Below are 24,591 nucleotides of genomic sequence, written 5' to 3'. Positions count from 1 at the left end.
CCGGATGGACATCATGAAAATGATCGGAGAGGTTGAGAGTAGAAGAAGTTCAGGAGCAAAAATAAATAAATAAATATATATATTTTTATATATATATAGATATAGAATTATTGTAAAATTAACTCTGTCCATAAGGTGTAGATAGTAAGTATAGACCGGAAGTAGAGGCCTGGGCGTTGTTGTTCACTGATTTACTCCAAGTAGGGAAAGGATGGTGGGGTTGAAAAGTAATAAAGGGGAATATATATTGGTTGCTACTTGGCTACCTAACAAACTATTCACGTTTTACTTTTAATAAACGTTTAATCAATCTCTGTGTTCAACAAATTTACCAACTTTTTTAGTTTTGTCCTCACTCATCTTTTTCGTTAGAACTTTTTCACCCGGACGTTTATCCCGAGACAGAAAGAGTCGAAGAGTCTTTTTCCTGTGCGTTTTAGCTGCCAACTTTACGTTATTTTCCTTTTTTTCCATCGCAACTTTTTTCCCTTATTCAACTTTTTCACTCCGACGCTTTATCTGGACATGGTTCATCAACATCTTCAACAGCCGAAGCTAAGTAGTAACATTAACATGATGTCTTCTAATTGTAGTCGCTGTACTCATAATATACAGGAGAATTCTCGCCTTACGGCGAGAATAGCTGTACTACAAGCCCAGCTTCAGACGCAATCGTTAGGGGCAAGGGTAATATCAGTGTAGGAAAGGAAGAAACAGCGTCTGTGCCACCAGTAAGTACAGACAGTAATGTTAGTATAAATCCCCCGCACAGTCCCCGCGAGCGGACAACTTTCTCATGGCTTCTGGAGGGAAATACTGTTGGAATGCTCAACCGGTGTCGCTCATTCAGCCTGACAGAAACCCTTCAACCGGTTTTCCCCATTATGTGGCAGAGTCGAGTCTGAGTCTGAGTCTTCTCTAGTCTCTACTCCTCCCACGTTACGGGGTCTGAGACTCCGAAGGCTCCCCACCATTAGCTCTGACAAATTGAAAACCCTAGTCATCGGCGACTCCATTACCCGCAGTATTAGACTTAAAACGAATCACCCAGCGATCATACACTGTTTACCAGGGGGCAGGGCTACCCGACGTTAAGGCTAATCTAAAGATGGTGCTGGCTAAAGCTAAAACTGGCGAGTGTAGAGAGAGTATAGAGATATTGTATCCACGTCGGCACCAACGATGTTAGGATGAAACAGTCAGAGGTCACCAAGTGCAACATAGCTTCAGCGTGTAAATCAGCTAGAAAGATGTGTCGGCATCGAGTAATTGTCTCTGGCCCCCTCCCAGTTAGGGGAAGTGATGAGCTCTACAGCAGAGTCTCAGCACTCAATCGCTGGTTGAAAACTGTTTTCTGCCCCTCCCAAAAGATAACATTTGTGGATAATTGGCCCTCTTTCTGGGACTCACCCACAAACAGGATCTAGCCTGACCTGCTTGAGGAGTGACGGACTCCATCCTAACTGGAGGGGTGCTCTCCTCTTATCTACCAACATAGATAGGGCTCTAACTCCTCCTAGCCCCACAGTGAAATAGGGTGCAGGCCAGGCAGCAGGCTGTTAGCCAACCTGCCAGCTTAGTGGAGTCTGCCAATACGCATATTCAGTGTGTAGTCAGCTCAGCCATACCCATTGAGACTGTGTCTGTGCCTCGACCTAGGTTGGGCAAAACTAAACATGGTGGTGTTGAAACACCTAGCAATCTTATTAGGATAAAGACCTCCTCCATTCCTGCCATTATTGAAAGAGATCGTGATACCTCACATCTCAAAATAGGGTTACTTAATGTTAGATCCCTCACTTCAAAGGCAGTCATAGTCAATGAACTCATCACTGATCATAATCTTGATGATTGATTGGCCTGACTGAAACATGGCTTAAGCCTGATGAATTTGCTGTGTTAAATGAGGCCTCACCTCCTGGTTACACTAGTGACCATATTCCCGTGCATCCCCGTAAAGGCGGAGGTGTTGCTAACATTTTTACGATAGCAAATTTCAATTTACAAAAAAAAAATGATGGCGTTTTCATCTTTGAGCTTCTAGTCATGAAATCTATGCAGCCTACTCAATCACTTTTTATAGCTACTGTTTACAGGCCTCCTGGGCCATTATACAGCGTTCCTCTCTGAGTTTCCTGAATTCCTATCAGACCTTGTAGTCATAGCAGATCATGTTCTAATTTTTGGTGATTTTAATATTCACATGGAGAAGTCCACAGACCCACTCCAAAAGTCTTTCGGAGCCATTATCGACTCAGTGGGTTTTGTCCAACATGTCTCTGGACCTACTCACTGCCACAGTCATACTCTGGACCAGTTTTGTCCCATGGAATAAATGTTGTAGATCTTAATGTTTTTCCACAAAATCCTGGACTATCGGACCACCATTTTATTACGTTTGCAATCGCAACAAATAATCTCTCAGACCCCAACCAAGGAGCATCAAAAGTCGTGCTATAAATTCTCAGACAACACAAAAATTCATTGATGCCCTTCAGACTCCTTCTGCCTACCCAAGGACGTCAGAGGACAAAAATCAGTTAACCACTTAACTGAGGAACTCAATTTAACCTTTGCGCAATACCCTAGATGCAGTTGCACCCCTAAAAACGAAAAACATTTGTCATAAGAAACTAGCTCCCTGGTATACAGAAAATACCCGAGCTTTGAAGCAAGCTTCCAGGAAATTGGAACGAAAATGGCGCCACACCAAACTGGAAGTCTTCCGACTAGCTTGGAAAGACAGTACCGTGCAGTACCGAAGAGCCCTACTGCTGCTCGATCATCCTACTTTTCCAAATTAATCGAGGAAAATAAGAACAATCCAAAATTTCTTTTTGATACTGTTGCAAAGCTAACTAAAAAGCAGCATTCCCCAAGAGAGATGGTTTTCACTTCAGCAGTGATAAATTCATGAACTTCTTTGAGAAAAAGATCATGACCATTAGAAAGCAAATTACGGACTCCTCTTTGAATCTGCGTATTCCTCCAGGGCTTAGCTGTCCTGGATCTGCACAGACTTCTGCGAGGGCCTGGGATCGGGAGAGACACTTAAGTGTTTTAGTACTATATCTCTTGACACAATGATGAAAATAATCATAGCCTCTAAACCTTCAAGCTGCATACTGGATCCTATTCCTACTAAACTGCTGAAGGAGCTGCTTCCTGTGCTTGGCCCTCCTATGTTGAACATAATAAACAGCTCTCTATCCACCGGATGTGTACCAAACTCACTAAAAGTGGCAGTGATAAAGCCTCTCTCTTGAAAAAGCCAAACCTTGACCCGGAAAATATAAAAACTATCGGCCTATATCGAATCTTCCATTCCTCTCAAAAATTTTAGGAAAAGCTGTTGCGCAGCAACTCACTGCCTTTCTGAAGACAAACAATGTATACGAAATGCTTCAGTCTGGTTTTAGACCCCATCATAGCACTGAGACTGCACTTGTGAAGGTGGTAAATGACCTTTAATGGCGTCAGACCGAGGCTCTGCATCTGTCCTCGTGCTACTAGACCTTAGTGCTGCCTTTGACACCATCGATCACCACATTCTTTTGGAGAGACTGGAAACCCAAATTGGTCTACACGGACAAGTTCTGGCCTGGTTTAGATCCTACCTGTCGGAAAGATATCAGTTTGTCTCTGTGAATGGTCTGTCCTCCGACAAATCAACTGTACATTTCGGTGTTCCTCAAGGTTCCGTTTTAGGACCACTATTGTTTTCACTATATATTTTACCTCTTGGGGATGTTATTCGAAAACATAATGTTAACTTTCACTGCTATGCGGATGACACACAGCTGTACATTTCAATGAAGCATGGTGAAGCCCCCAAAATTGCCCTCGCTAGAAGCCTGTGTTTCAGACATAAGGAAGTGGATGGCTGAAAACTTTTTACTTTTTAAACTCGGACAAAACAGAGATGCTTGTACTAGGTCCCAAGAAACAAAGAGATCTTCTGTTAAATCTGACAATTCATCTTGATGGTTGTAAAGTCGTCTCAAATAAAACTGTGAAGGACCTAGGCGTTACTCTTGACCCTGATCTCTCTTTTGACGAACATATCAAGACTGTTTCAAGGACAGCTTTTTTCCATCTACGTAACATTGCAAAAATCAGAAATTTTCTGTCCAAAAATGATGCAGAAAAATTAATCCATGCATTTGTTACTTCTAGATTAGACTACTGCAATGCTCTATTTTCCGGCTACCGGATAAAGCACTAAATAAACTTCAGTTAGTGCTAAATACGGCTGCTAGAATCCTGACTAGAACCAAGAAATTTGATCATATTACTCCAGTGCTAGCTTCCCTACACTGGCTTCCTGTTAAGGCAAGGGCTGATTTCAAGGTTTTACTGTTAACCTATAAAGCGTTACATGGGCTTGCTCCTACCTATCTTTCCGAGTTGGTCCTGCCGCACATACCAATACGTACGCTACGGTCACAAGACGCAGGCCTCCTAATTGTCCCTAGAATTTCTAAGCAAACAGCGGGAGGCAGGGCTTTCTCCCTATAGATCTCCATTTTTATGGAACAGTCTGCCTACCCATGTGAGAGACGCAGACTCGGTCTCAACCTTTAAGTCTTTACTGAAGACTTATCTCTTCAGTAGGTCATATGATTGAGTGTAGTCTGGCCCAGGAGTGTGAAGGTGAACGGAAAGGCTGGAGCAACGAACAGCCCTTGCTGTCTCTGCCGGGCCGGTTCCCCTCTCCACTGGGGTTCTCTGCCTCTAACCCTGTTGCAGGGGCTGAGTCACTGGCTTGCTGGTGCTCTTTCATGCCGTCCCTGGGAGGGGTGCGTCACTTGAGTGGGTTGAGTTACTGACGTGATCTTCCTGTCTTGGGTTGGCGCCCCCCTTGGTTTGTGCTGTGGTGGAGACCTCTGTGGGCTATACTCGGCCTTGTCTCAGGATTGTAAGTTGGTGGTTGGGGATATCCCTCTAGTGGTGCGGGGCTGTGCTTTGGCGGAGTGGGTGGGGTTATATCCTTCCTGTTTGGCCCTGTCCGTGGTTTCTTCCCGGATGGGGCCACAGTGTCTCCGGACCGCTCCTGTCTCAGCCTCCAGTATTTATGCTGCAGTAGTTTATGTGTCGGGGGCTGGGGTTAGTTGGTTATACCTGGAGTACTTCTCCTGTCTTATCCAGTGTCCTGTGTGAATTTAAGTATGCTCTCTCTAATTCTCTCGTTTCTCTCTTTCTCTCTGAGAACCTGAGCCCTAGGACCATACGTCAGGACTACCGGGCATGATGACACCTTGCTGTCCCCAGTCCGCCTGGCCTTGCTGCTATTCCAGTTTCAACTGTTCTGCCTGCGGCTACGAAACCCCCTACCTGTCCCAGACCTGCTGTTTTCAACTCTAAATGATCGGCTATGAAAAGCCAACTGAGAGACCTGAGCCCTAGGACCATACGTCGGGACTACCGGCCGTGGTGACTCCTTGCTGTCCCCAGTCCGCCTGGCCTTGCTGCTATTCCAGTTTAAACTGTTCTGCCTGCGGTTATGGAACCCCTACCTGTCCCAGACCTGCTGTTTTAAACTCTAATGATCGGCTATGAAAAGCCAACTGAGATTTATTCCTGATTATTATTTGACCATGCTTGTCACTTATGAACATTTTTGAACATCTTGGCATGGTTCTGTTATAACCTCCACCCGGCACAGCCAGAAGAGGACTGGCCACCCCTCATAGCCTGGTTCCTCTCTAGGTTTCTTCCTAGGTTTTGCCTTTCTAGGGAGTTTTTCCTAGCCACCGTGCTTCTACACCTGCATTACTAGCTGTTTGGGGTTTTAGGCTGGGTTTCTGTACAGCACTTCGAGATATTAGCTGATGTAAGAAGGGCTATATAAAATAAAAAAATTGATTGATATATAAAAAAATAAAAAAAACATGGGGGATTGGAAGTGATGCAGACAATTACATTGATAGAAGATACAATCTATCTGCAATATTAAGCTGATCCATCCCCCGAGAAGAAAAAAAAAAAAAAAAAAAAAAACTTAATGATGGTGTTGGAGTCGTGCCTGGCCATGCAGTCATGGGTGAACAAGGAGTACAGGAGGGGGACTGAGCACGCACCCCTGAGGGCCCCGTGTTGAGGGTCAGCGTGGCGGAGGTGATGCTGCCTACCCCTCACCACCTGGGGGCGGCCCGTCAGGGAGTCCAGGATCCAGTTGCAGAGGGAGGTGTTTAGTCCCAGGGTCCTTAGCTTAGTGATGAGCTTGGAGAGGACTATGGTGTTGAACGCTGAGCTGTAGTCAATGAATAGCATTCTCACATAGGTGTTCCTCTTGTCCAGGTGGGAGAGGGCAGTGTGGAGTGCAATAGAGATTGCATCATCTGTGGATCTGTTGGGGCGGTATGCAAATTGGAGTGGGTCTAGGGTGTCTGGGATGATGGTGTTGATGTGAGCCATGACCAGCCTTTCAAAGTACTTAATGGCTACAGACATGAGTGCTACGGGGCGATAGTCATTTAGACAGGTTACCATGGTGTTCTTGGGCGCAGGGACTATGGTGGTCTGCTTGAAACATGTAGGTATTACAGATTGGGTAACGTACTGTGTATATGAACTTGAAAACTGCAATTGAATCCTTTTGTACTTTGTACAGTCTATTTAATGATCTTGAGGATGATGTGCTCATGATGCTGTTTTAATGTCTGTTTTTACGGGGTGAAGCCAAAGACACATTTCCACATTGTGTGGACAATACCGTTTTTTATAATTTATATTTTAAATGTTGTAATAATAATAATAATAATATGCCATTTAGCAGACGCTTTTATCCAAAGCGACTTACAGTCATGCGTGCATACATTTTTTTGTGTATGGGTGGTCCCGGGGATCGAACCCACTACCCTGGCGTTACAAGCGCCGTGCTCTACCAATGGCGCTACAGAGAACCACAGTTTTGTAATTCTAAGAATGTGTCTATGTCTGTAGTTTGGAGCACGTAGCCAAGATGAAGGCTACAGAGAGCATGAAGCCGAGAGACCTTCACAGACTGGGAGATGAGTACAACTCTATCTTCATCAGCACCGAGAGCTATAGGAGCGCCCGGCTGGCTGCTGGGGCCTGCTTCAATACAGTACAGGCTGTTCTGACGGGACAGGTAAAACACTACCTCCATCATGTAGAATAGACTGCGTGTTAACCTCTAACCCTGACGGAAACCTTTTTGTGTATAGTGTCCGGTATATGGAACAGTTAAAGTGTTACAATGGCACTCAGGCTACCTTTTGTGAGGACGTGGTTTCCTGAATTAATTACTTTAAGCCACACGTCACAAAATGCTTTGGGAAGCTTATATGAAGGCCTTACAAAAGGGTTATAAATGCTTCATAAAGTCTTTTGAAGTTGATGTTTGTTCCCCAAATACCCAGGTTTTCCAGTAATCCTGGTTGTAGGATTCCTGGTTTTCATGCTTATTTCCTCCTGATTCCAGGTATTTTCCAACCAGGATTTTTGGAAAACTAAGGAATTTTGGGGAAAGTCACTCGAATTTTGCAACCCAAATTATCAGACTGTTCTATGTCCGCCCCCCCCCCCAGGTCCGTAATGGCGTGGCCATTGTGCGCCCCCCTGGTCACCATGCAGAGAAGGACGCTGCCTGTGGGTTCTGTTTCTTCAACACTGCTGCCCTGACTGCCCGATACGCCCAGTCCATCTCCCAGCAGCCCCTGCGGGTCCTCATCCTGGACTGGGATGTTCACCATGGCAACGGAACACAGCACATCTTCGAAGAGGATGACAGGTACAGGGCCATGCCTGTTCCCTATCTAGTGCACTACTTTTGACCAGGATCCAAAGGGCTTATGCTTATTCTCACCTCTTTTACTTTCTATTGGTTCATTTCAACTCTGGTTCTCATGTCTGTCCCCACCTCTGTCCCAATGTCTGTCCCCAGTGTCCTCTACATGTCCCTAACTAACTCTAACCCTCTCCTCTGTCCTCCAGTGTCCTCTACATGTCCCTAACTAACTCTAACCCTCTCCTCTGTCCTCCAGTGTCCTCTACATGTCCCTAACTAACTCTTAACCCTCTCCTCTGTCCTCCAGTGTCCTCTACATGTCCCTAACTAACTCTAACCCTCTCCTCTGTCCTCCAGTGTCCTCTACATGTCCCTAACTAACTCTAACCCTCTCCTCTGTCCTCCAGTGTCCTCTACATGTCCCTAACTAACTCTAACCCTCTCCTCTGTCCTCCAGTGTCCTCTACATGTCCCTAACTAACTCTAACCCTCTCCTATGTCCTCCAGTGTCCTCTACATGTCCCTAACTAACTCTAACCCTCTCCTCTGTCCTCCAGTGTACTCTACATGTCCCTAACTAACTCTAACCCTCTCCTCTGTCCTCCAGTGTCCTCTACATGTCCCTAACTAACTCTAACCCTCTCCTCTGTCCTCCAGTGTCCTCTACATGTCCCTAACTAACTCTAACCCTCTCCTCTGTCCTCCAGTGTCCTCTACATGTCCCTAACTAACTCTAACCCTCTCCTCTGTCCTCCAGTGTCCTCTACATGTCCCTGCATCGCTACGAGGATGGGACATTCTTCCCTACTTCAGAGGATGCGCACTACAACAGAGTGGGCAAGGGGAAGGGAGCAGGGTTCAATGTCAACATCCCCTGGAACGGAGCCAAGATGGGCGACGCAGAGTACCTGGCCGCCTTCCACTCAGTGGTCATGCCCATTGCTAGAGAGGTACAGCTGTTTGTCTGTGTTTATCTGACACTAATGCATACATGGACCATATAGTATAGTAGTATATACAGTGGGGAGAACAAGTAATTGGCAAACTTCAGACGGGCCTTGACATGCGCTGGCTTGAGCAGGGTGACCTTGCGTGCGCTGCAGGATTTTAATCCATGACGGCGTAGTGTGTTACTAAAGGTTTTCTTTGAGACTGTGGTCCCAGCTCTCTTCAGGTCATTGACCAGGTCCTGCCGTGTAGTTCTGGGCTGATCCCTCACCTTCCTCATGATCATTGATGCCCCACGAGGTGAGATCTTGCATGGAGTCCCAGACCAAGGGTGATTGACCGTCATCTTGAATTTCTTCAATTTTCTAATAATTGCGCCAACAGTTGTTGCCTTCTCACCAAGCTGCTTGCCTATTGTCCTGTAGCCCATCCCAGCCTTGTGCAGGTCTACAATTTTATCCCTGATGTCCTTACACAGCTCTCTGGTCTTGTGGAGAGGTTGGAGTCTGTTTGATTGAGTGTGTGGACAGGTGTCTTTTATACAGATAACGAGTTCAAACTGGTGCAGTTAATACAGGTAATGAGTGGAGAACAGGAGGGCTTCTTAAAGAAAAACTAACAGGTCTGTGAGAGCCGGAATTCTTACTGGTTGGTAGGTGATCAAATACTTATGTCATGCAATAAAATGCAAATGAATTACTTAAAAATCATACAATGTGATTTTCTGGATTTTTGTTTTAGATTCCGTCTCTCACAGTTGAAGTGTATCTATGATAAAAAATTACAGACCTCTACATGCTTTGTAAGTAGGAAAACCTGCAAAATCGGCAGTATATCAAATACTTGTTCTCCCCACTGTATATATACACTGTGGCATTTTAGCTTGCTAGTGATTGTTGATGTTTCCTTAGAGTGCTGCCAATTTCAAATCCAAAGAAATGCTCTCTCTCTCGCTCTCTCGCTCTCTCTGTTTTCTCTTTCTTTCTTTCTCTCTCTCTCTCTTTTCTCTTTCTTTCTCGCACTCTCTCCCTCGTGCTAGTGAATTTCCCCTTGAGGATTGACATAATTAACTATCTATCGATCACCATCTATTAAAAACCTTGCAAAAGGATTTCGAGACTATTATACATGAGTAATATCATTTACTTATTGTTCCACTTTGTGTCAGTTCAGTTATCACATTAATGTTTCTTATATTTGTCTATTAAGCAGTTATTTTCTTACCCCTCCATCTCTGTAGTTTGACCCAGGCCTGGTGCTGGTGTCGGCAGGGTTTGATGCAGCCAGAGGAGACCCTCTGGGAGGGTACCAGGTGACCCCCCCGGGCTATGCCCACCTCACCCACCTCCTGATGGGACTCGCAGGCGGCAGAGTACTGGTCATCCTGGAGGTTAGTGGTCTGCATTAACATGCACGCACACACGCATATCTTTGATACAGTGGTAGCAATACATCGTTATAACATCTACAGAAAATGGTGGGGGGTAGGTCTCGGATGGTTGAGGAGCAGCTCTTGGGGAACTGTGGGGGGGATCTTGGAGGGTTGGTGGCCTGGCGGTTGGGAGCTTGGGCTGGTGGCTGATGGATCGCTGGTTCAGGTCACCGTTTTTGACCTTCTGGGAGATCTGTCGATGTGCCCTTGAGCAAGGCATTGACCCTGGTTGCTTCTGTGTGTCTCTCTGGATGGGAGTCTGTTAGATGACTAATGTGATGTAGTTGTTGAGCGGCTTCACTGCGAGTAGATTGTATGTTTTAAATATTCAATAAATATTAAAATTAAAATAACAAGTTTCCATAGGATGTAGTGATCACAATATAGTAGCCATATCTAGGAAAACCAAAGTTCCAAAGGCTGGGCCAAATATAGTGTATAAGAGGTCATACAAGAAATGTTGTGGTGATTGCTATGTTGATGATGTAAATAATATTTGTTTGGTCTGTGGTGTGTAATGAGGAGCAACCAGACGCTGCACTTTACCGCAGTCAAATTCCACGTGACCGTTTAACGGTAACTTGGCTTCTCCAAGCTCTGATGCTGCTGATGGTCATTAGTAGCCTACCAAACTTGCTAACTGCCTGGTACTCAGCACTCTATTGTCCCTCTAATCACTCTGACATCAATGCAAATGTAATCAAAAATCAAGTCAAACACGTCACGAGAGCTCATGTTGCGCAACATTTCTATAGGCTATGCAATTGCGTGAGAAAAGAGTGATGGCCTCTACTAAAAAGAGGAGGATCCCATCAGCTTTCTATAGGCTAGGCCTACTATATTTATTTCTCAACTTTCCTCATATTAAGCACATTGCTTCGCTACAGGAGTATAGCCTACCTGGCTGGCTTGTGTGCAGTAAGGCAAGGAATAGCGCATGCCTTTTTTTTGGCGACCTTTTCTAAATCATAGTCGCCCACCTCATGTTTCCTAGCCCATAGGCCTATATGTTTTGATAAGGTTTGTATCACAACTAAAGTCGCCAAATAACTTCGTAAAATTTAGCACATTAATCCGCTTTACAACCGGTGTAGAGCCTAACTGGCATACGTAGGCGGCGTGTGAGTTTCAAGTTTGGGGAAGATAATTTTCACCATAAAAATGCACCTTTATAATAAAACATTACAAGCATAATCGCATTTTCGGTCACTTTTGAGATTGCTGTTTTTTGATTGCATTTTGGAACATTCGTGCTTATAGCACTACTGCCGTTGCTGCGCTTATAATGTGAAGAAATAGTTTATAAAAATGTTAAGCTAATTGTTCTGATCTGTTGTATCAGCCTCATTGCTTTTAAAATGTTTTTTGATGCTAGTGGTTGTATTAATTTGGGATCTATCGCATCCCACAACTGTCCCAGACTATGTTTGGAATATTTATTTCTGGCACAGAATAGAACAGGTCATCTTTAGTACTATGGGGGATAGTAGATTGACATAGGCTTTTGCTTTTGCTGTTCGTTAAGCCTACTCATCTTATTGGCTGACGAGAAGTAGATGTGGACAGTTCTTCTAACATCTTCAATATGCACCTCGGAATTGGATAAGAAGGACGCAGTTGCGTTCCCGATGTATCTGTCTTCACTTGTAGCCCACTTTGGAACTGAGATGCCTGTGAGAAGGACCTGTTCACGTGACGGGCATTGGCTAATAAGAATTGAGATATCTGAGAGAGCCATGTGAGTGAGAGGTGCTTCGGAGCACCGCGATTGACAACCGGGAGAAGGGAATTATAATGATTATATATTCAGCCCAAGGGCACAACGGCCACTGGCCCGCAAACGGCATTGGCTTTTTTTAGGGGGCATTACGGCCACACAAGGGGGATGCCGCCGGGACGTTTGAGGCCTGGTGAGAATATTATCCAGTGCTTGTCAAATTGTGAATGAGAGACTGATGAAGTGTGTGCAGCCTCTGCGCAAGAAACAAATCCTCAAATCATAATTAGTCTCATCATGCAGCCTTAGAATGTATTATTAATCTAAACATTATCACAACTAAAGTTGCATAAATAACTCTAAATTTAGCATATAGGAGGACCTGATTCTTTGTTAACCGCTCAACACAGAATAGCCAAATGTGCTCTCTCCCTCAAATCATTTGGAGAAAATATCCTTTCTATTTTATTCAGCTTTGTTTAATTGTATTCTTCATACTATAAAATAATGCCACGGAAAGTCTGCTAAATGAAATAGCCCACAGCCATATGGCATAGCCAGATCAGGGCCTAACATAAGGACAACTCAGAGTATGCTATTCTGTTCTTCTGAAATAGACTACATTTTCTTCATATCATGTTTCTTTAGACCTGTCTAAAATAAATACTGTATTTATTGTGAAGGTGTAGGCTATATCACATGGATTTAGTAGACTTTTTCAAATGTAGATGTTCCAAAGGTCTGCATCAGTGGCTTGTAGGCCAATGGGTGGAAGCCAAGAAATAGTAAACGTGTTTATGTTAATTAACGGTCAATTATCGTGAGACCGGCAGTTATTGGCTTGACGATACACCGGCTGACAAAATGTCATGACCGCCACAGACCTAGCCATGGCTACATGGAACTATATTCCACATCAGGTAACTGATGCAAACGGTAGAATCAGATTTAATAAAACAGATAAAATATTGAACAGCGGGGACACATACACAGGCACAAACACACACACACACACACACACACATACACATGCTAACACACGCACTCTACACACATGTGGATTTTGTATTGCAGATATCTGGTGTTAGAGTAGTGGCCTGAGGGCACACACTTAATGTGCTGTGATAAGTGTTATGAAAGGTAATGTCATGTAATATTTTTTATTGTATATATACAGTTTATTCAGAAAGTATTCAGACCCCTTGACTTTTTCCATATTTTGTTACGTTACAGCCTTATTCTAAAAATGATTAAATTGTTTTTTCCCCCTCATCAATCTACACACAATACCCCCATAATGACAAAACAAAAAAATTAAAATTTACAATAAAAATGAAACATAACATTTACATAAGTATTCAGGCCCTTTACTCAGTACTTTGTTGAAGCACCTTTGGCAGCGATTACAGCCTCGAGTCTTCTTGGGTATGACGCTACAAGCTTGGCACACCTGTATTTGGGGAGTTTCTCCCATTCTTCTCTGCTGATCCTCTCAAGCTCTGTCAGGTTGGATGGGGAGCGTCGCTGCACACCTATTTTCAGGTCTCTCCAGAGATGTTCGATCGGGTTCAAGTCCGGGCTCTGGCTGGGCCACTCAAGGACATTCAAAGACTTGTCCCGAAGCCACTCCTGCGTTGTCTTGGCTGTGGGTCGTTGTCCTGTTGGAAGGTGAACCTTGGCCCTTTTGGCAAACTCCAAGCGGGCTGTCATGTGCCTTTTACTGAGGAGTGGCTTCCGTCTGGCCACCCTACCATAAAGGCCTGATTGGTGGAGTGCTGCAGAGATGGTTGTCTTTCTGGAAGGTTCTCCCATCTCCACAGAGGAACTCTGGAGCTCTGTCAGAGTGACCATCAGGTTCTTGGTCACCTCCCTGACCAAGGCCCTTCTCCCCCGATTGCTCAGTTTGGCCGGGCGGCCAGCTCTAGGAAGAGTCTTGGTGGTTCCAAACTTCTTCCATTTTAGAATGATGGAGGCCGCTGTGTTCTTGGGGACCTTCAATGCTGCAGACAGTTTTTGGTACCCTTCCCCAGATCTGTGCCTCGACACAATCCTGTCTTGGAGCTCTACGGACAATTCCTTCGACCTCATGGCTTGGTTTTTGCTCTGACATGCACTGTCAACAGTGGGACCTTATATAGACAGGTGTGTGCCTTTCCAAAACATGTCCAATAAATTTAATTTACCACAGGTGGGCTCCGATGAAGTTTTAGAAACATCTCTAGGATGACCAATGGAAACAGGATGCACCTGAGCTCAATTTCGAGTCTCCTAGCAAAGGGTCTGAATACTTATGTAAATAAGGTATTTCTGTTTTTTATTTTGTATACATTTGCAAAAATGTCTATAAACTAGTTTTCGCTTCGTCATTATGGGGTACTGTGTGTAGATTTATGAAAATATAAAAATATTTATTTTAATTTTAGAACAAGGCTGTAATGTAACAACATTTGGAAAAAGTCAAGGGGTCTGAATACTTTCCGAATGCACTGTAACTGCCTTAATGTTGCTGGACCCCAGGAAGAGTAGCTGCTGCCTTGGCAGGAACTAATGGGGATCCATAATAAACCCCAGGAAGAGTAGCTGCTGCCTTGGCAGGAACTAATGGGGATCCATAATAAACCCCAGGAAGAGTAGCCGCTGCCTTGGCAGGAACTAATGGGGATCCATAATAAACCCCAGGAAGAGTAGCTGCTGCCTTGGCAGGAACTAATGGGGATCCTTAATAAACCCCAGGAAGAGTAGCTGCTGCCTTGGCAGGAACTAATGGGGATCCATAATAAACCCCAGGAAGAGTAGCTGCTGCCTTGGCAGGAACTAATGGGAATCCATAATAAACCCCAGGAAGAGTAGCTGCTGCCTTGGCAGGAACTAATGGGAATCCATAATAAACCCCAGGAAGAGTAGCTGCTGCCTTGGCAGGAACTAATGGGGTTCCATAATAAACCCCAGGAAGAGTAGCTGCTGCCTTGGCAGGAACCAATGGGGATCCTTAATAAACCCCAGGAAGAGTAGCTGCTGCCTTGGCAGGAACTAATGGGAATCCATAATAAACCCCAGGAAGAGTAGCTGCTGCCTTGGCAGGAACTAATGGGGATCCATAATAAACCCCAGGAAGAGTAGCTGCTGCCTTGGCAGGAACTAATGGGGATCCATAATAAACCCCAGGAAGAGTAGCTGCTGCCTTGGCAGGAACCAATGGGGATCCATAATAAACCCCCAGGAAGAGTAGCTGCTGCCTTGGCAGGAACTAATGGGGATCCATAATAAACCCCAGGAAGAGTAGCTGCTGCCTTGGCAGGAACTAATGGGGATCCATAATAAACCCCAGGAAGAGTAGCTGCTGCCTTGGCAGGAACTAATGGGGATCCATAATAAACCCCAGGAAGAGTAGCTGCTGCCTTGGCAGGAACTAATGGGGATCCTTAATAAACCCCAGGAAGAGTAGCTGCTGCCTTGGCAGGAACTAATGGGGATCCTTAATAAACCCCAGGAAGAGTAGCTGCTGCCTTGGCAGGAACCAATGGGGATCCATAATAAACCCCAGGAAGAGTAGTTGCTGGCTTGGCAGGAACCAATGGGGATCCATAATAAACCCCAGGAAGAGTAGCTGCTGCCTTGGCAGGAACCAATGGGGATCCTTAATAAACCCCAGGAAGAGTAGCTGCTGCCTTGGCAGGAACTAATGGGGATCCATAATAAACCCCAGGAAGAGTAGTTGCTGCCTTGGCAGGAACCAATGGGGATCCTTAATAAACCCCAGGAAGAGTAGCTGCTGCCTTGGCAGGAACCAATGGGGATCCATAATAAATACAAAACACACCATGGTGACTATCTGCTTTGCCATAAGTACATTTACATTAGTCATTTATTAGACGTTCTTATCCAGTGCATTTATCTGAAGATAGCTAGATGAGACAACCACATACAGTTGAAGTCGGAAGTTTACATACACTAAGTTGACTGCGCCTTTAAACAGCTTGGAAAATTCCAGAAAATGATGTCACGGCTTTAGAAGCTTCTGATAGGCTAATTGACATAATTTGAGTCAATTGGAGGTGTACCTGTGGATGTATTTCAAGGCCTACCTTCAAACTCAGTGCCTCTTTGCTTGACATCATGGGAAAATCAAAAGAAATAAGCCAAGACCTCACATTTTTTGTAGACCTCCACAAGTCTGGTTCATCCTTGGGAGCAATTTCCAAACGCCTGAAGGTACCACGTTCATCTGTACAAACAATAGTACGCAAGTATAAACACCATGGGACCACGTAGCCATCATACCGCTCAGGAAGGAGACGCGTTCTGTCTCCTAGAGATGAACGTACTTTGGTGCGAAAAGTGCAAATCAATCCCAGAACAACAGCAAAGGACCTTGTAAAGATGCTGGAGAAACAGGCACAAAAAGTATCTATATCCACAGTAAACGAGGCCCTATATCGACATAACCTGAAAGGCCGCTCAGCAAGGAAGAAGCCACTGCTCCAAAACCGCTATAAAAAAGCCAGACTACAGTTTGCAACTGCACATGGGAACAAAGATTGTACTTTTTGGAGAAATGTCCTCTGTTCTGAGGAAACAAAAATATAACTGTTTGGCCATAATGACTATCGTTATGTTTGGAGGAAAAAGGGGGCGCTTGCAGCGAAGAAACACCATCCCAACCGTGAAGCACGGGGTGGCAGCATCATGCTGTGGGGGTGCTTTGCTGCAGGAGGGACTGGTGCACTTCACAAAATAGATGGCATCATGAGGAAGGAAAATTATGTGGATATATTGAAGTAATATCTCAAGACATCAGTCAGGAAGTTAAAGCTTGGTCGCAAATGGGTCTTCCAAATGGACAATGACCCCAAGCATACTTCCAGAGTTGTGGCAAAATGGCTTAAGGAAATCAAAGTCAAGGTATTGGAGTGGCCATCACAAAGCCCTGACCTCAATCCTATAGAACATTTGTGGGCAGAACTGAAAAAGCGTGTGCGAGCAAGGAGGCCTACAAACCTGACTCAGTTACACCAGCTCTGTCAGGAGGAATGGGCCAAAATTCACCCAACTTATTGTGGGAAGCTTGTGGAAGGCTACCCGAAACGTTTGACCCAAGTTAAACAATTTTAAAGGCAATGCTACCAAATACTAATTGAGTGTATGTAAACTTCTAACCCACTGGGAATGTGATGAAATAAATAAAAAGCTGAAATAAATAATTATCTCTACTATTATTCTGACATTTCACATAAAGTGGTGATCCTAACTGACCTAAGACAGGGAATGTTTTACTAGGATTAAATGTCAGGAATGGTGAAAAACTGAGTTTAAATGTATTTGGCTGAGGTGTATGTAAACTTCCGACTTCAACTGTATCACAGTCATATAAGTACATTTTTCCTCGAAGGAGCTATCAGCAAAGTCAGAGTAGGAAAGTGTTAAACATTCTCCCCCTCCTCCACTTACAGGGAGGTTATAACCTGACCGCCATCTCTGAGTCTATGTCTGCCTGCACCAGTATTCTCCTGGGAGACCCCCCTCTGTCCCTGCCTCCCTTGCCCCCACCTCACCCCAACGCAGCAGTCAGCATCAACAATGTCATACGCACCCACGCCACCTACTGGCGGTCCCTCAGGATACAGCGTGAGTCCTGTTTCTCTGTCTCTGAACTTAATACCATGGGGAAATTAATACCATGGGGAACTTAGTACCATGGGGAACTTAATACCATGGGGAACTTAATACCATGGGGAACTTAATACCATGGGGAACTTAATACCATGGGTATTACTTAATACCATGGGGGGAACTTAATACCATGGGGATTACTTAATACCATGGGGAACTTAATACCATGGGTATTACTTAATACCATGGGGATTACTTAATACCATGGGGATTACTTAATACCATGGGGATTACTTAATACCATGGGGAACTTAATACCATGGGGAATTGTATACTGTGGGGATGTAATCTTTTCCTTGTGTTGTTTTCCCTCTAACCAGTTCCAGAGTCTCTCCGCCTGTCTCTGCCTTCTCCCAAACCCAGAGGGAAGAGGACCTCTAAGGGCAAGAAGTCTCCCAGACAGGGTAACCAGGGCGGGACCGGACAGGGTAACCAGGGCGGGACCAGCCCGGGTCAGGAGTCACCTCAGACAGCACCTCTGCCCTCTGGTGGTCGGGGCGACCATGACCTTGATGACCTCACAAAGGGACTGGTGTCACTCGACCTAAACCGAAGTACCTCAGCCAATCCCAGCCCAGCGTCTGTCCCATTGGGAGGGGCCAGATCGAAGGTGAGGCTCAGTCCTCCGAAGAACCCCGTTATGGAGTTGAAGACGGAAGCTGTTCCAAGTACACCGGAGATTCTCCAACCTACACCTGACAAGACAGAGACACAGGTAACGAGTGTGAAGTCATGGTTACATCCCAAATGGCATCCTATTCCCTAGTCCACTACTCTGACCAGAGCCCTATCCAAAGTAGTGCACTATGTAGGGAATAGGGTGCCATTTTGGATGTAGCCTCTTGGCCAATATCCCTGTTTGTAGATAATGTCTGTACTTCTGTGTGAGCTCATGGTGTTTGATCAGCTGTACTGCAGGCCTGGACTCCGACCACCATCATAAAACAGACTGCCTGTTTATTTTCACCGCAAGGTTGTCAATGATTGAAAATGTGAACCTTTTCTCCTAATGACTGGCTAGATGAAATACATTGTTACTGAATTACCCTCCTAGGCGGTCGCCATGGCTTCCACAGGCCCAGTTACCAAGGGAAACCAGGAGAGCGGTGCTGCGGCGGTGGAGGAAGGGGCGTCTGGTTACTCCAAGGAGCCGGTGTTTGAGCTGTTCTGTGGAGACCAGGACGTGGATGGGGTATAGACAATATGATTTCTATTTTCTCCTTTCATCTTAGTTGTGCATTTATCGAGTTGTTATCGGTAGATCAGGGGATCGAAACCCCTCCCTCTAAAATACCAACTGAAAGAAAAATAGTCTAACATCTTAGGGCGCTGAAGATGCTGAGATCTCATTACATATTGGTATTCTTGAGATACACATGTAACTTTTCAGTATTTTCAAGAGAGCAATTTCCGCTTGAGGCAGATCATTTTTTTTTCTTTTCTGTGTATTCTCCATGATGTGGTCGTGTCTCAGAGCACTATGTACGTGGTGGATCCCCTGTCCTGGTGCCCTCACCTAGACTCAGTGAAGCCTGTTCCGGCTGGAGGGATAGATGTGTTCCGGCCCTGTGAGGACTGTGGGACCGACGCTGAGAACTGGATCTGTCTCTGCTGTTACAAGGTACTGGAAACACAGGATACTTCCTCTTGTCTTAACCTCATATTCATCATCTCCAGTACCATACCAGTGTCTGCGTCTAACGCAATCACTTCTATTCATGTACATTTAATTTAACAACTGTGTAAATTCTTTATCATCCACAAAGCAGCACTCTTCTTGGTATTGATAAATATATTGTTGGCAATAAGATAATACAATTAACTTTATTGTCCCTAATTTGTCTTTGCCATCATAGCAAGATTGATGTAACATGCCGTTCTCTGACTAGTGTTGTTCTCTATGGCATGTCAAGGTGTACTGTGGTCGCTATGTCAACCAGCACATGATAACCCACGGCTTGGTGTCGGATCACCCTGTGGTGCTGAGCTTTGCTGACCTGTCGGTCTGGTGCTACCCCTGCCAGGCCTACGTCCACAACCAGGTGAGAGTGTGTGTGTGTGTGTGTGTGTGTGTGTGTGTGTGTGCGTGTGCGTGCGTGTCGGTCTGCTACTACTCCTGCCAGGCCTACGTCCACAACAGGAGACCAACAGTAAAATGCTGACTTACAGGCCCCTCCCAACAATGCAGAAAGTAAAACACGTAATAATAAATACACAATGAGTAACGACAACTTGGCTCTATACACGGGTGACCAGTACTGAGTCGATGTGGAGGGGTACGAGGTAATTGAGGTAGATATGTACATATAACTAGGGACAAAGTGACATAATAGACAGTAGCAGCAGCGTATGTGATGAGTCCAAAAAGTTAGTGCTAAAAGGTTCAATGCAGATAGTCCGGGTAGCTATGTAACTAACTATTGATCAGTCTTATGGCTTTGGGGTTTGAAACTGTTCAGGTTCCTGTTGGTTCCAGACTTGGTGCATCGGTACCGCTTGCCGTGCGGTAGCAGAGAGAGCAGTCTATGACTTGGGTGGCTGGATTCTTCCTCTGACACCGCCTGGTATAGAGGTCCTGGATGGCAGGGAGCTCGGCCCCTGTGATGTTCTGGGTCGTACGCACTACCCTCTGTAGCGCCTTGCGGTCGGATGCCAAGCAGTTGTCACACCATGCGGGTATGCAGTCAGTCAAGATGCTGTCAGTGGTGCGGCTGTATAACTTTTCTAAGATCTGAAGGCCCAATCTTTTCATCCTCCTGAGGTAGTACAGGAGGGGACTAAGCACGCACCCCCGAGGGGCCCCTGTGTTCAGGGTCAGCGTGGCGGAAGTGTTGTTGCCTACCCTCACCACCTGGGGGCGGCCCGTCGGGGTGTCCAGGATCCAGTTGCAGAGGGAGGTGACCCAGTCCCAGGGTCCTTAGCTTAGTGATGAGCTTGGAGGCCACTATGGTGTTGAACGCTGAGCTGTAGTGAATGAACAGCATTTTCACGTAGGTGTTCCTTTTGTCCAGGTGGGAAAGGGCAGTGTGGAGTGCAATAGAGATTGCATCATCTGTGGATCTGTTGGGGCGGTATGCGAATTGGAGTGGGTCTAGGGTGTCTGGGATGATGGTGTTGATGTGTGTCATGACCAGTGTTACAGGCTTTGGACGTTAGCACGTGGGGCGCACCAATTAGTGTCACCTCGTTAGTCAGTATGTGTTACACCTGTGCCGGCTTGTCCATCACGTTAGTCGGAAGGTGTTTCACCTGTGCTGTCCCAGGTGATATTTAAGAGTGGCTGGTCCAGTGGTCTTGAGAGATGTGGAGGGTTAACACCTTTAGTTGGCTCTTCCTATTTGATTTCTAGTCAAACAATCCTTTATCTGATCTTCCCTGATTTCATCTTGCGCCACTTGTTGGTTTGCTTCCTGTTTTTCAGTTGTTGTTTTTTTTCTTTGGATTGACTCTTCTTGGGCAAATTTAGTGGGTGCTCATGGTGGATGTCTTTTAGGTTCCAGTTGTTGTTGCTAGTCAACTTTCAGTGGAAACCCCCATGAGTGTCTTTCAGAACCCCTCCTAAAACCCAACCTGTTTCGTTGAGGTTGTTGTCAGTGACTCTTTGTTAGTTCCCATTTCTATTTGAGCACCAATTTTTGGTTTTCTTGCTGGGGAACGTAACAACAACCTTTCAAAGACACCAGCCTTGACAACAGACTTTCAGCACGCTTATAGGGAAGGACATTCACCAAGCACAGCACTTACACAAATGACTGATGATTGGCTGAGAGAAATTGATGATAAAAAGATTGTGGGAGCTGTTTTGTTAGACTTCAGTTCAGCTTTTGACATTATCGATCATAGTCTGCTGATGGAGAAACATATGTGTTATGGCTTTACACCCCCTGCTTATATTGTGGATAAAGAGTTACCTGTCTAACAGAACACAGAGGGTGTTCTTTAATGGAAGCCTCTACAACATAATCCAGGTAGAATCAGGAATTCCTCAGGGCAGCTGTCTAGGCCCCTTTATTTTTTCAGTCTTTACTAACGACATGATACTGGCTTTGAGTAAAGCCTGTGTGTCTATGTATGCAGATGACTCAACACTATACACGTCAGCTACTACAGCGACTGAAATGACTGCAACACTTAACAAAGAGCTGCAGTTAGTTTCAGAATGGGTGGCAAGGAATAAGTTAGTCCTAAATATTTCAAAAACTAAAAGTGTTGTATTTGGGACAAATCATTCACTAAACCCTGAACCTCACCTAAATCTTGTAGTGAATAATGTGAAAATTGAGCAAGTTGAAGTGACTAAACTGCTTGGAGTAACCCTGGATTGTAAACTGTCATGGTCAAAACATATTGATACAACAGTAGCTAGGATGGGGAGAAGTCTGTCCATAGTAAAGCGCTGCTCTACCTTCTTAACAGCACTATCAACAAGGCAGGTCCTACAGGCCCTAGTTTTGTCGCACCTGGAAGACTGTTCAGTCGTATGGTCAGGTGCCACAAAGAGGGACTTAATAACATTGCAATTAGCTCAGAACAGGGCAGCACGGCTGGCCCTTGAATGTACACAGAGAGCTAACATTAATAATATGCATGTCAATCTCTCCTGGCTCAAAGTGGAGGAGAGATTGACTTCATCACTACTTGTATTTGTGAGAGGTATTGACATGTTGAATGCACCGAGCTGTCTGTTTAAACTACTAGCACACAGCTCGGACACCCATGCCTACCCTACAAGACATGCCACCAGAGGTCTCTTCACAGTCCCCAAGTCCAGAACAGACTATGGGAGGCGCACAGTACTACATAGAGCCATGACTACATGGAACTCTATTCCACATCAAGTAAGTCATGCCAGCAGTAAAATTAGATTTAAAAAAACAGATAAAAATACACCTTATGGAACAGCGGGGACTGTGAAGCTGGTGAGTCCATAGTGTTCTATATCTATCAGTGAGTCTCTGCTGGTGAGTCCATAGTGTTCTATACACTACCGTTCAAAAGTTTGGGGTCACTTAGAAATGTCCTTGGTTTCGAGAAGAAAAGCAGTTTTTTTGTCCATTAAAATAACAACAAATTGATCAGAAATACAGTGTAGACGTTGTTAATGTTGTAAATGGATATTGGAGCTGGAAACGGCAGATTTTTTATGGAATATCTACATAGGCGTTCAGAGGCCCATTATCAGCAACCATCAGTCCTGTGTTCCAATGGCACGTTGTGTTTGCTAATTCAAGTTTATCATTTTAAAAGGCAAATTGATCATTAGAAAACCATTTTGCAATTATGTTAGCACAGCTGAAAACTGTTGTGCTGATTAAAGAAGCAATACAACTGGCCTTCTTGAGACTAGTTGAGTATTTGGAGCATCAGCAATTGTGGGTTCGATTAGAGGCTCAAAATGGCCAGAAATAAAGAACTTTCTTCTGAAACTCGTCAGTCTATTCTTGTTCTGAGAAATGAAGGCTATTCCATGTGAGAAATTGTCAAGAAACTGAAGATCTCGTACAACGCTGTGTACTACTCCCTTCACAGAACAGCGCAAACTGGCTCTAACCAGAATAGAAAGAGGAGTGGGAGGCCCCGGTGCAAACTGAACAAGAGGACAAATACATTAGAGTGTCTAGTTTGAGAAACCGAAGCCTCACAGGTCCTCAACTGGCAGCTTCATTAAATAGTACCCGCAAAACACCAGTCTCAACATCTACAGTGGTCCTCTGTAGCTCAGCTGGTAGAGCACGGCGCTTGTAACGCCAAGGTAGTGGGTTCGATCCCCGGGATCACCCATACACAAAAAAAGAATGTATGCACGCATGACTGTAAGTCGCTTTGGATAAAAGCGTCTGCTAAATGGCTTATTATTATTATTATTATTATTATTATAACAGTGAAGAGGCGACTCGGGGATGCTGACCTTCTAGGCAGAATTGCAAAGAAAAAGTCCAGTGTCTGTGTTCTTTTGCCCATCTTAATCATTTCGTTTTATCGGCCAGTCTGAGATATGGCTTTTTCTTTGCAACTCTACCTAGGTCAGCATCTACAGAGGCTAAGCCGTATCTGGTAGGATCGGAGTGGGACACTTTCTTTCTAAGAGAGGTTTTAGCCCGGGGACAAGAGAGAGTTCACACTTGGTAAAGCACCAACCTTATTCCAGCTAGCTGGGCCTGCTCTGGAGAAGGGTTGGCACCTACTTTTCGGGGCTAGCCAATCAGTTGGATTGTTACCCAATTAGAATATTCTACTCCAGAAAAGTGGCAGTTGGTTTCAGTTAACTCTGCTTGTGTGAAGCTAGCACAGGGCCAGTCGTAGCCCGGGCGGGGCTCGGAACAATGCCTTTTCTTTATTATGTTATAACTTTTACCACAGCGTTAATATTCCCCTCATCTTTAATTAATGTCTGTTTCTCTTCTTTGTCTCCCTGTCCTGCCTTCTACCTGTTGTCCAGGTGGTGTTTGAAGCCAAGAACGCTGCTCACTGTGTGAAGTTTGGAGAGGACATGCCCCTCTCTAACTAAAGCCATAGAGGGAGGACGACACGGAGAGAGAGAGGACGTGGAACATATGTTGTTGTGAAAGCAAAATATAAAAGACCACTGTTCTGGTCTCGGTGCTATTGTTAGTGGCTCTGCCTGCTCGGCAGACATGATTGTGCCTTTAAATCTCTCTTTATCTCTCTCTCTTTATCTCTCTGTCTCTCTCTTTATCTCTCTCTCTCTCTCTTTATCTATGTCTCTCTCCCCCCCTCTTCTCTCTCTCTCTCTCTCTCTCTCTCTCTCCCCCCCTCTTCTCTCTCTCTCTCTCTCCCCCCTCTTCTCTCTCTCTCTCTCTCCCCCTCTTCTCTCTCTCTCTCTCTCTCTCCCCCCTCTTCTCTCTCTCTCTCTCTCTCTCTCTCCCCCCTCTCTCTCTCTCTCTCCCCCCTCTTCTCTCTCTCTCTCTCCCCTCTTCTCTCTCTCTCTCTCTCTCTCTCTTTCTTCTCTCCCCCCCTCCCCAGCAGAATGTCAATGAGTACAGTACCATCAAGCACAACATGTATCAGACCAGTCCAGAACGTGGTCTAAATGTTGATTATGTTGGCTTA

At 45.1% G+C, this 24,591-nt stretch overlaps 1 protein-coding gene across 3 annotated transcripts in view; it reads left to right on the top strand.

Annotated features, from left to right (window-relative positions):
- hdac6 (histone deacetylase 6) overlaps positions 1-24,248 on the top strand; it is a 43,608-nt gene extending 19,360 nt beyond the window's left edge. For all 3 annotated transcript variants that reach the window (XM_045206992.1, XM_045206993.1, XM_045206994.1), the window contains 10 exons: positions 6,946-7,114; positions 7,554-7,756; positions 8,511-8,703; positions 9,942-10,091; positions 17,301-17,475; positions 17,841-18,235; positions 18,575-18,712; positions 18,995-19,141; positions 19,434-19,562; positions 23,960-24,248. In XM_045206992.1, the coding sequence (XP_045062927.1) occupies positions 6,946-7,114; positions 7,554-7,756; positions 8,511-8,703; positions 9,942-10,091; positions 17,301-17,475; positions 17,841-18,235; positions 18,575-18,712; positions 18,995-19,141; positions 19,434-19,562; positions 23,960-24,028 (1,768 nt within the window). In that variant the 3' untranslated portion in view covers positions 24,029-24,248. The remainder of the gene's footprint in view (positions 1-6,945; positions 7,115-7,553; positions 7,757-8,510; positions 8,704-9,941; positions 10,092-17,300; positions 17,476-17,840; positions 18,236-18,574; positions 18,713-18,994; positions 19,142-19,433; positions 19,563-23,959) is intronic.
- Positions 24,249-24,591: the final 343 nt, after the last annotated feature.

This window comes from Coregonus clupeaformis, chromosome 24 (genome assembly GCF_020615455.1).
Source record: "Coregonus clupeaformis isolate EN_2021a chromosome 24, ASM2061545v1, whole genome shotgun sequence".
Classification (NCBI taxonomy): domain Eukaryota; kingdom Metazoa; phylum Chordata; class Actinopteri; order Salmoniformes; family Salmonidae; genus Coregonus; species Coregonus clupeaformis.
Note: the sequence above shows the minus strand (reverse complement) of the source record. Positions and strands in the feature narration are given on the sequence as shown.